At 39.9% G+C, this 12,855-nt stretch overlaps 1 protein-coding gene and 1 pseudogene across 1 annotated transcript; both read right to left on the minus strand.

Annotated features, from left to right (window-relative positions):
* Positions 1-1,965: 1,965 nt before the first annotated feature.
* On the minus strand, positions 1,966-4,281 carry LOC113347582 (tropinone reductase homolog At5g06060-like). The gene is made up of 4 exons (XM_026591256.1): positions 3,312-4,281; positions 2,682-2,898; positions 2,488-2,594; positions 1,966-2,388 (listed from the first exon to the last, which is right to left on the minus strand). Exons 1-4 carry the CDS (start codon positions 3,849-3,851, stop codon positions 2,200-2,202), a joined length of 1,053 nt encoding a protein of 350 aa, XP_026447041.1. The 5' UTR covers positions 3,852-4,281; the 3' UTR covers positions 1,966-2,199.
* Positions 4,282-5,225: 944 nt separating this feature from the next.
* Positions 5,226-12,855, minus strand: part of LOC113350952 — a 43,588-nt pseudogene continuing 35,958 nt past the window's right edge.

Below are 12,855 nucleotides of genomic sequence, written 5' to 3' on the forward strand. Positions count from 1 at the left end.
AGATATTTTTCATATGCGTTGTTGTGCACACATATTAGCTCTTATAGTCAAGAAAGGATTAGAGGGGATCAAAGGAGCAATCGAATTGATTCGTAATAGTGTTTCTTACTGGAAAGCAACACCAAAACGAGTTGAGAAATTTGAAGAGGCCTCCCGTCAACTAAATATTTCGAGTATAAATAAGTTAGTTCTTGATTGTGAGACAAGATGGAACGTGAGCAACGTACCTGATGCTTAATACTGCTATTAAGTATCAGAAGGTTTTTGCTCGACTAAAGCAACGTGAGCAACAGTATGATTGTTTTCCAGATGATTAAGATTAGTTGTTGGCAAAGGAAATGTGCGACAAACTTAAGATATTTTATATCTTCACAGAGAGGTTTTCCGGAGTAAAATATCCTACCACCAACCTTTTCTTTCCAAGTTTTTGTGATATTAGATTGTCATTAAATGAGTGGAAAAAATCTAAAGTTGGTGTGATTAAGGAAATGGCATATGAAATGATAGAGAAGTTTGAAGAGTATTGATTTGTGATCAATGGAGTAATGGCCATAGCAATTATGTTAGATCCAAGGTTTAAGATGAAATTGATTGAGTTTTATTTTCCACAAATTTATGGTCAAGCTTTTTCAAAAATCGAAATTGATCGAGTACGCGATTTATGCGTTGATTTGGCGACGGAGTATGAACTAAAAGTAAAATTTGCTGAAACATCTGTTAGCCAAAATGATTTGTCTTTCACTTCAGGGATGCATGGTTTTAACGATGACGTAGATCCTTTGGAAAAGTTTGATATGTTTGTCTCTAATACTGCTCCTACTAGTACTGTTAAGTCAGAATTAACCAATTACTTAGAAGAAGATCTTTTACCTAGGATTGGTAATTTTGACATACTAGCATGGTGGAAGACAAATGGGATTAAATATCCAGTCTTGCAGTGTATGGCTAGAGATATTTTAGCGATTCCAGTTTCAACGATAGCTTCCGAATCAGCTTTTAGTACCGGAGGTAGATTCGTGAGTGTCCAACGTAATAGACTTCATCCAAAAACGTTGGAAGCTTTGATGTGCGCTCAAGACTGGCTATGGGATATGCTGAATGGTAATGAAATTCTCTTTTTATTGAAATGTTTTTTTTTACATTTAATACATCATTATGGTTAAATGATACACTTTCTTATTTTGGCTAGGTGGATCAAAATTCGATGGTGAAACATTTTGGGAAGAAACTGAAGCAGACGATGAGGTGATCAATATGGAGGAAGATACTTGATAAGAAATAATTAAGAACTAAAATGAGTGATGCTCGTTTATAGACCAATTTGTTTTTCTTTGCTTGTTTTACGATGAATTTATGAGTTTGAAATTTTAAATTATTATTATTATTATTGGTTGAACTTAGGTATTGATTATTAAATTAACTCATCATATTTGAGCTTAATGTTATGGGTAACCCGTAAAAAACCCTCCCCGTACGGGTATTTGCCATACCCGCCCCGTCCCAGATCAAGCGGGTAATGGGGAGGGTGTGGGTTTTTTTTTATGAACGGGGCAGTGACTGGGATACAAGATCCCCGCCCCATACCCGCCCCATGACCATCCCTAAAGTTTTTACACTATTGTTTTTCTGAGAATCAAGAGACCAAAAATACTGAGCAAGAATAAAGAGAGTAAAAGTGATCGATTTCTCATTGTGTGCTTAAGAGATCGAAAAAGAGTTTTTCTCGGCTGTTTTATCCTGGGGGCGTTGTGACGGAAAAGAACTGCTTGCACAAAATTCAAAGCAGAGCCATGAAACGTCCTAAAGAGAGCGACTTGGTCGTGACTCAGCCGTCACTTTGTTTTGTGTCTTAATCTCTGTTTTGCAAGTGTGAAATCGGCAATTGTTCCAACACTATCTAGGATACAGAACTAAAAAAAGCTTCCAAATAAGATTTGGAAATTTTTGAGTGTTTTGGAGGCTCACTAGAACAACAAAGGGCCTAAATAAGGTTTTAGGATTATATTTGCTTGCTTTTAACAGCGGATTTCAGAGATTAGAAAAGCTATAGTATTGCAGAAGGCCCTCTACCATCCAACTAAAGATAAAAAAACGAATGTCACACAACGTTATGGGTGTAAATTAGTCTCTCACACATAAGCTTCAGATCAGTGTATTTCCCAAATTTTATTCATAAATCGACAGGATCCAGCCAGCTAGCTAGTCATGTGCCGGGAAGTTTCCATTTACTGAAAATCCACCATCAACACAAATAACTTGACCGGTGATGTATGAAGCACCAGGGAGGCATAAGAACGCGACAAGAGGTGAGATCTCATTTGGAGCTCCAAAACGCCTCATTGGAGTCCTAGAGATTACGCGCTCTACGTATCCTTCTTTTTGGATTTCCTGTTGAAAAACATAAAATTGTAAACCAAAAGAATACCATAAGGATCAGCTTCTACATATATTTTTGAAATGCTTAAATTAGTAAGTGGTTGTTATTACCCTTTCAACAATCGGGGTCTTAATTGACCATGGCGAAACACTGTTGACACGAATGTTGTCTTTGGCCCACTCACAAGCGAAATTCTTCGTCACTTGGTTAATTGCTCCTAATTAAAAGAATTTTCTTGTAAATCATTATTATTGAACTGATTTCCACTAACATTGACTCCTAAATTTTACCGATTGAAACTCACCTTTAGAAGATGCATAGTTGGATACAAAAGGCAAAGCAACGACCCCAGCAACAGAAGAGATGAAAACTATGTTTCCTGAACCAGAAGCTTTTAAGAGAGGGTGTGCAAGTATTGACAGATAGTATCCAGAATCAAAGTTGGTAGCAAATATCTTCGAATGATCCTCATCTGTGAAATTCAAGGTTTCTTTGAAAATAGCTGTTCCAGCATTGTTTACCTGTAGTACATGAATAAATAGATGTTATATATGTTTATTATGCGATAAATATTGGTCACTAAATATAATATGAAGACGCCTTCCGTAATTTGGTGGACGCTATGGTTAAAGAGAAATAGGAGAGTTTTCAGTGGCAAGTATCAAGATATTAGAAAACTCTCTAGTCTCTTTGAAGACCTGATAACTTATTGGAAGGAGAATATGTACATGATATAATTTCTTTTTGTTAGATTGGGCTAGTTAGGTCTACTGGAGCTTGTTTTATGTGAACTTGTTCCGGTAGTGTCATAGCTTCTGGTATTGTATCTCCATTGCCTCTTCGCATTTAAACTTCCTTCCCCAAAAAAATAAAGAAGTAAAGAAAATAATTTACTAGTTAGGAAACTGAAAACTGGTTATGATAATTAACTTACAAGGATGTCAAGTTTTCCCTTAAAAGCAGTGGAGATATTCTGGATTAACTTTTTTCTATCAGATGAAACTGAAGCATCAGACACTGAACCAGTAACTTGATAACCTTTTTTTTCCCAATCTTTCAAGCATTTCTGGATTTCGGCCTCGTTTCGAGCTGTCATATGAACGACCGCTCCAAGTCCAGCTAACTCCTCAACTATAGCATGTCCAATTCCTTTGGTAGCACCAGTTACAAGAGCAATCTTTCCCTTAAGTGACCATTCTTTGAATGGTGACACAGATGGAGGAGGAGAGACATCTTTTGTGGCGGTGATGGCAGAAATGGGCTTTTCAATAGCTGTAGCGCTGTTTTTGATGGATAGATTTCTGAATGAGTCAGAGAACAAGTTTGTGACTTGTAGAGAATGAGAAGAAGAAGGTTTTGTTGGAATAGAGTGGGGATCAAATTTGGAGAAATTATAAGATTTTGTGTTAAGGAAGGGAGACGGGAGACGTGATGGCTTTCTCGATAGTGAATGATGTCCAGTAATGGAGGCCATCGTTATAGACTCACAGATGAAGTTCTAATAAGCTGTAGTTAGGACTTGGATTCAATGAGCAGAAACAATTAATTAGACTCTGGAACAAAGAAAGCTTATAAGAAGAGAAAGGCCATTTCCAAAGAAAGAAAGAAATAGATTGCTAAAGAACATTCTCTGTAATTTGAACTTGAATAATCTTCTTGTTTTCTTGATGACTGAAAATTATACCTTCTTTCTTTCCGACATGGATGAGTCCTGTAAGGCATGTCAAGCAAGACTGTCAATGATACACGTGGTCAAGTACATGTTTCAGTTTTGTTGCTAAAATCAATAATACACTGTTGAGATTATTAGTCGGACTTTACAAGCTGGTTTTGAGGCTAACTATAGACCCACGCACTTTAACATGGTATGTTTATGTTTTTTTATGTTTTTTAACAAAGATGAAAGGTACGTTATTATGTATTAAGATCAGGATATATATATATATATTATTTTTATAAAATATGGAATAAATTTGCTAAAGTATAATAAAACAACAAAAATATGAGAGGCAGGGATTCAAACCCTTTGATTGCTGTAATTGCCTTTAGGAGAGGCATGAGTCCAAACCCCGTAATTGTCACAAAAATCTTAAATAAAAGATTTTGGAGGTAATCCACGGATCACTCTTCCATTAATCAAAAAAAAAAAAGCAAACAAAAAAGGAAAACATTCGAGCATCACATCGCAATTTGCAATGAACTAATATGGTCTAGTTCATTTATTGACCGCATCTGTGCTTTCGACTTATAATTAATTAGTAATTAAAACCATGGTGTTGTACGGGTTCATCTCTAATATCTATTGACATGACAGTTAGCCAGAGATTCTCGTTCAACTTTAATAATGAAACACCAATGAAACAAAAACCGAACCAGATCTTCAATAAAAGTAATCCAACCAGATATTTACCTAGGCTGGCTAGGACCAATCGAACACTAAGAAAATAATTCCTCCACCCATCTACATATTCCAATATTCTCGTTCAACTTCATCAACGACACACCAATGAGACAAAAATCAAACCATATTCTTCAAAAAAAAAAAAAAAAAAAAAAAAAAAAACAAATAAAATCAAACCACATGCTCGGGTGTATATTTTATATATTTATTAATGGTGAGTGGGTACTAGACCTAAATCTAAACTTGAAATTATGGATGCTAATTAGATGACGGCCAAGTTCGGTTTATAATTATGCTTCGAGTAATTAAGGAGCACATGGGCAGCATCTTAAAGTAAAAATGGCACAACTGCAATTTACATGCAGTTCTCAAATTATAATCTTAGTTATGACAATTGAAACCGATCGGAAGACGATACTTAGACTAACCACCTAGAAGATGTCTAGGTCAATACTTTCTTCTTCAATCACCTTCAACGATCACGTCTTTAAATGAACCACCACCACGAATCTGTGTGCACATATTTCATCATCAAACACGTGTATATAGGAACATACGTGGAGAGCATGCGGACAAAGTCATCAAAGCATGATGACATGTGCCCACAACCAAGATGCTCATCCCGTCGACGTTGGATCGTTGCCCGAGCAAATCTAAGGGCAGAAGTTAAAGGATATTCCGGTAACACGCTGTACTGCGGAGCACCAAATAACTCCCAAAGAGTTACTTTATCTCATCCCCAAAAGAAGCCAAGATCAACGATGGAGAGAAGATGTACTGACATAGATGCGACAGAGGCAGAGAACACTTGCCTGACACGAGCAGGCACCTCAACTACCCGCATTAAACACTCTGAGCAGCATACGTGTCGATCAACCCGTGGAACGAACGAGGATGACTCTGCGTGATGAAGTTACGAACGAAGACCCCTGCGTGATGGAAACAAAACACAAGAAGATAAGGTTCCAACGGCTTTCAGAGATGGGTCCCACACTCTAACCCTATAAATGCACCCTCTCCACCAAGAGTGAAGGGAGGGGAAAAACAGGGGAAGGAGAGAGAGGGAAAAGATTGCAAGTGTAAGTTAGTCCTTTAAAATAGATAGACCAATGTAAACTACAAAGTCACTCGACTATCTTTGTAACCATCAAGTAAATAGTGAAACAACAACCCCGTGGATGTAGGCCTTAGTGCTGAACCACGTAAATCCCGGTCTCATTTACACTTCAGCACTTTATTGTTGTCTAACTCTTCATGAGTTTTACTTTTATGCTTCGTTTTCTTTATCTCCCCTTGCGCAAACGCCACTCGCAGTATTCTTAGATGAGGCTATGATAAACCCGAAGGTTTTGAGCCAAGGAATCAATGCCATTGTATTATCAGCACGAGTTGGTACCTAGAGTTTGAATATTGTTTGTGAACATATAGATGCCTACGTGATTTACGTGTTCACAATTTGGCGCTAGAAACAGGGACTTCGTCCCGGTAAAAGATTTATCTTATCCTGTGATTTCATAATTAAATTAGCGTAAGATTGCTCTGCTTCATTATATTTAACAATATTTATCTTTTATTAACTTTGCCATGTTCAAAAACGCACCCGTTGTCTTCGGTACTACCGACAGTATCGTCGTTTACTGGTTAAAATATTTATTACTTAGATCCAGGATCTACATTTTTCTTTCAATGAATCCGCACTTTTAATAAGAATTTAATCCCTATACTTTTAACTCATGTTTGAATCAAGTGGGATACCCTAAGAGTTCTCTATGGCCCTCGGGAAGTTTCTCCCTGTCGTGGAATTAGGAATTTTCGCAAACTAACCCGATCCGCGCAGACATTTCTGTTTCCCGCTGTTTGAAATTCCCTTGTGCAGAAAGATGCAAGAAGTAGGAAAATCCAGAGCCACGTCGAAGGAAACACCGAGGACAACCCCGGTCATCACCCGGAGCAAGCAGAAAGGAGACAAAGCCAAAATGACCAGTCAGAAACAGGACACTGAGGAAATCACTTCGCCTATGTATGCTAATTCCGTTGCAGCCGCGGCCCTCAGAGCAGCGGCGACAAAATATAATACGACAGCGGCAGTCCCGAAGACTACGGAAGCCGTGAAAACTCTTGCTACGAATCAATTTCACCAACCAAAAGAAAGGGTGGATGAATCCAGAACGTACCAACCCGCGCACCCGCCAACCTTCGGAATGCCATCAACCAATGAGCTGAATCAAACTGTGCAGGTGGCTCTAACACCGCAGATGGGCACTCCGCCCGATCTGGGAATGCCAACAATCGAAGCTGAACCTCCCCCGCCTTTAGTACAAACCATAGAAGAAGGCGGCACGGTGGCCGTAATAGCACGAGCTGGGACTCCCAATCAAGGGTCGAACCAATCAGACCGATTGATGGCCGAACTTGAAGAATTGAAGAAAAGCCAAAAGGTTTACGCGGATGCTGTGGCTTTGTTGGCCAGAAAAACCAGGATTTAAAAGACCGGATTGCCTTAAGCACAAAGACGAGCCAACAACTCGATGAAGCAAATTCAAAGGCACCCGAACCAAACCGAGACCGAAGAGTCATCGTAGCGGCCAATGGAAACGCGGCCAGAGGAAGTAGCGCATCCGACCCAGATTATAACGATGGAGAGTCAAGCTATCACGAGCAGAGGAATGTAGGGCACCACCGCGCGATGGAAGAGCTGCGTGATGAAATGATGGCAGAGATCAGGCAATTAAAAAGTAGACAAGGCGGAGGAAGGTTGGAAGAAGTCATGAGAGAGGCTAACTCCACACCCTTAACTCATCGCCTGGCCAACACTATTCCACTCAAATGCCCTGTCCCGACATTCGAATGCTATGACGGATCCAGCGATCCCGCTGCACACATTCGGTATTATAACCGTGTACTGGCTAGATGGAGCCAGAACGACGCAGTACTCTGTAGATACTTCCCATCGAGTCTGAAGGGATCGGCATTGTCTTGGTTTGATAATCTGCCGCCAAACTCCATCCACTCCTACGACCAACTCGCAGAAAAGTTCTTAAGAACTTACATGTACAACAAGGCTGTTAATACTGGAATGGATAAGCTTTTTCACTGGCAATCGGATATAAGGAAACCACGAGGGAATACACCAACAGATGGCACAAGGTCTGCCAAGCCATAGGAAGTGTGGACCCGGTGGTAAGTATCAACTGCTACAAGTGGGGATTAGACCGAATGAGTCCACTCTTTGTTGAGATTCATGGAAGCGTGCCAAGACAGAGGGGGATCTTCGAATAATTATTGAAAAACACGCTCGTCTTGAAGAAATCCAGCGTGAAAACCCGAGGGCGTACCCACAGAGAACTCACCGTAAATTCCGCAGAACAAACCACTGGAACCAAAAGGAATTGCTCGGTGGAACGACCCCACGAAGATAGGAAAGAACGAAGGGACGAAAGGCGAAAAGACGATCGGAAGTTCGAAGATCAAGTTTACACAAAGCTCAATGCTGCTCGGATCCTGCGAGAGGTCAAAGGAAGGGAAAATCTGGAATGGCCATGGTCTAAGGGAAAACAACCCCCAAGAACCGAGAAATCCAAAGATTACTGTGAATACCACTGTTTCAACGGGCACCAGACCGAAAAGTGTAAAAACCTCAAAATAATGATCCAGAAATTGATTGATGCGGGCGAGCTCAAACATTACATACGAAAGGATGTCGCAGAGGATAGATCTAAACGAACCAAGCCAGTCCAACTTCCAGAAGGGAACCGCACAATCAACACCATCTCATGTTCTGAAACCGCAGGGCCCTCACTTACAGCACAGATAGGAAAGAGGTTACGGAAGCAGTTCGAGGACCGATGCGAATTGTATAAGATCGATGGGATAGAGGTGGACGAACATGAAGAGTGGATGGACTCACCTATTATCTTCGATGCTGAAGATATCGACGAAGATATGGAAGACCATAACGACCCCTTGGTCCTCACACTACCCGTGGCTGGATGTAACCTTAAAAAGATCCTCATAGACGGGGGGAGCTCAGTGAACGTTCTATTCTACGATGCATTCAAACGAATGAAGCTCCATGAAGAACAGCTAATGACCTCTTATTACACCATCTACGGATTTAATGGAGCACCCACGAAGCCCTTGGGAGACATCGTGTTGCAGGTTGACGCTGGACCCATGAAAGTAGAAACACGGTTCAGCGTAGTGGACGCCCCGTCCCCCTACAATTCCATCATTGGAAGAAAATGGTTACATAAACTCAAGGGGGTGGCGGCAACGTACTACCAATATCTCAGATTCCCTACACCTGAGGGAGTAATGGAAATCAAGGAAGATCGGGTCTCTGCAAGAGAGTGCCAAGCCACTCAGGATCGCATCAACAACGAACAAGAAAAGCAACACAAAACCGGAAGACTTAAAAATAAAGAAGCTGCGAAAGAGAAGGCCATAAACTAGTTCCTCAAAGAAACTACAGGAAGGGATTTGACCAAAGATGATAATATACGGAACACAGAGACAAGTACTTCAGCAGCCAACACTGGACAGAAACATACCAAGTAGAAATTAAAGAACGCCCCAGTCCTCGGGGATCCGAAGCCGGTTTTCACGCCAGTAGAGCCCGTAAAAGAAATCAACATAGGAACGGAGGAAAACCCGAAGATGATCAAAGTAGGAACCATAATGGACGAAAAGAGAGAAGATTCCCTGACCAAGTTACTTAAAGAATACGCAGATGTATTCGCCTGGAAATTAGGAGATATGCCTGGGATTGACTCAAAAATAATCCAACATGAGCTGCGCATCAAACCAGGCACGCCACCTTTCAGACAGAAAATAAGAAAAGTCGCGCCGGAATATCATAAGGCAGTGGAAAAAGAACTTCGAAAACTACTAGACGCAGGTTTTATCAAGGAGGTCAAGTACCCTACGTGGATCTCCAATATGGTCGTCGTTCCTAAGAAAAATGGGGGGGTTAGGATATGCATCGATTTCACTAACCTCAACAAAGCATGTCCAAAGGATAGCTATCCATTGCCAAGCATAGACCAGCTAGTAGAAGCAGTAGAAGGATATGAAGAACTGTCATTCATGGATGGACATTCTGGCTACAACCAAGTGGCCCTGGCAGAAGAGGATCAGCCACACACAGCGTTCTACACACCACATGGTATTTATTGCTATACTAGAATGCCTTTCGGACTTCGAAACGCAGGGGCAACATACCAAAGAATGGTCGATGCTATTTTCAGGCCATGGATTGGAAGCACCTTAGAAGTCTACGTTGACGATATGCTCGTCAAAATCAAGCTGCGCAAAGATCACCACAAGGATCTGAGAGACATCTTCGAAGCAATGAGGAAACACCGCATGAAAGTAAATCCAGAGAAATGTACTTTCGGTGTCACCTCAGGGAAATTCCTCGGGTATTTGGTCACAAAAAGGGGCATCGAGGTAGACCCAGCGAAGATTCAGGCCATAGTAGAAATGTCATCCTAAAGAATTTAAAAGAAGTTCAGAAGCTCAATGGGTCCATAGCAGCCTTGGGCAGATTTATTGCCCGATCTTCGGACAAATGCATACATTTCTTCAATATTCTCAAAAAAGGGAGCAAGTTTGAATGGACCGCAGAATGCGAAGAAGCCTTCCAAAAAATCAAAGAACACCTAGCTTCGATTCCGATCCTGCAGAAGCCGGATCCTGATGAGGTTTTGGCATTATACATAGCAGCAACCGAAGACGCAGTCAGCGCAGTGTTGGTCAAAACCAATACGAAGATAGAACAACCTATCTATTACGTCAGTAAGACCCTCAATTCTACGGAAAGGAACTACACAAAGATCGAACAGCTTATCCTAGCATTGGTATGGGCTACTCAAAAGCTGAGAACCTACTTCCTAACTCACTTCGTCCGGGTCCCATGCAAAGCACCACTGGAAGCAGTCCTCAAAAGCGCGGGAAAAGTAGGCAGAATAGCCAAGTGGAACACCCACCTGGACCAATTCAACATCATTCATGAAATCCATCATTCTCGAAAATCCCAAGTTTTGGCGGATTTCTTAGCAGACCTTCCCCTGGACAACGACGATGGGATTAAGGGAATTTACTCACATAAGTATTACAAGTAGGTGAGTTGAAACACAGATTGCAAATGCCTTATAAGAAAGTTATATTAACTCAGCTAGAGATCGTAGTAAGGGTTTTTATTTCTTTTGGCTTGCACTTTGGGTAGTTTATATAGTCTGTTTTAGGAGTATCGATCTTTATTGTTTGCCTGTATACATTAAACGTTCAGTATTGACTATTGATGCTTTCTGGAGAGCTTATTATCTAAATGTAAAAAATGTTTTAGTCGTGATCAATAAATAAATTTGTGTAGGGATTCTCATCTGTACGTACAACTTCGGATGCTAGATTGTGCTTTTTGTTTATCTATAAATGAGAACGTCTTTCGCATAAATTGTAAAGGCTCTCATCCTCAACTATATCTTAAGAGTTAGAGACATGCAACTTCCAACACGTTTGTTTTTTCCTCTATATAGGTAGAGTGTTCTATATAGAGGTTTACCTCTATATCTATATAAATATCATTATATAATCTCTCTTAAAATCATGTTTGTTTGACCACTATCTAACAACTCTATATTGTGTACCCAATTTTATATATTTCTCATTTTACCCTTATAATATTCAAAAAAATCATGAATATCCATTACAACCAAAGATGTTCAAAAATTCCAAAAATGTATTAGAAAATACAACCAAAGATGTTCACTTTTTCTGAAACGGAGCGAAAGTATAACTTTTTTCTGAAACGGGGTAAAAATATCACTTTTTCTGAAACGGATCAAAAATATCACTTTATCTGAAACGGGCCAAAGTATCACTTTATCTGAAACGGACGAAAGTATCACTTTATCTGAAACGGGCGAAAGTATCACTTTTTCTGAAACGGAAAAAAAAATCACCTTTTCTGAAACAGGGCAAAAATCACTTTTTCTGAAACGGGACAAAAACATAACTTTTTCTGAAACAGAACGAAAATATCACTTTTTCTGAAACGGGGCAAAAATTTCTCTTTTTCTGAAACAGGGCAAAAATATCACTTTTTCTGAAACATGGAAAAAATCACTTTTTCTGAAACGGAGCAAAAATATCACTTTTTCTGAAACGGCGCGAAAGTATCACTTTTTCTGAAGCATGCGAAAGTATCACTTTTTCCGAAACGGGGCGAAAATATCACTTTTCTGAAACGGCGTGAAAGTATCACTTTTCTGAAACGGGGGGAAGTATCACTTTTTCTGAAACGGGCTAAAGTGTCACTTTTCTGCAACGGAGCAAAATATCACTTTTTCTGAAACAGCGCGAAAATATCCCTTTTTCTGAAACGGGCGAAAGTATCACCTTTCTTGAAACATGTAAAATTTTAGATTTTAAATTAAGGAATTATTTTTGGACACTATAAGTTTGTTCGAGGATATATTAGTCATTTGAAGGTTTAATAGAGGTAGAGGCTCAAAGATAACACCTCATTGGTGCTATTTGATTTCCTCTATATAGATAGAAATTTGCCTCTATCTTAGTAGCGATAGTGGAAAAAACAAACACCAATAAATGGGATCCACCACTATGTAGAGGCTAATAGAGGTTAGCCTCTACATAGACGAAAAAACAAACATGATGTTAGCCAATCGTAAAGGCTCTACTTATTTTCCTCATTCCTCTAAGCGCTTGCAAAGATATCCAAATTACTGATCTCATGGCAAATTGTTAGACAGAACAAGGGAAGAGAAATATACGTACATACCTGAAAATGACAATCATACATTCCGTGGAGTGTAAACCCATTCTCAGTAACTTTTCCTTTAATTATTCAAGTCACGGGTGATGATCTTATCCTTCCAAATACTTCTCTTAGTCGAACAGATAGTTAGCTTGTCGCAGTCGCTATGTGCACAGAATCTTAGGTCATTTTGTTTTGTTTTGAAGCATAGAATCTTAGGTGACTCACAACTACCTAATGTCCGAACTCAATGATCGTTGTCCTACAAGTACGTTTGTATTTGAGAATACTGTATGCATG

This window comes from Papaver somniferum, chromosome 2 (assembly GCF_003573695.1).
Source record: "Papaver somniferum cultivar HN1 chromosome 2, ASM357369v1, whole genome shotgun sequence".
NCBI lineage: Eukaryota > Viridiplantae > Streptophyta > Magnoliopsida > Ranunculales > Papaveraceae > Papaver > Papaver somniferum.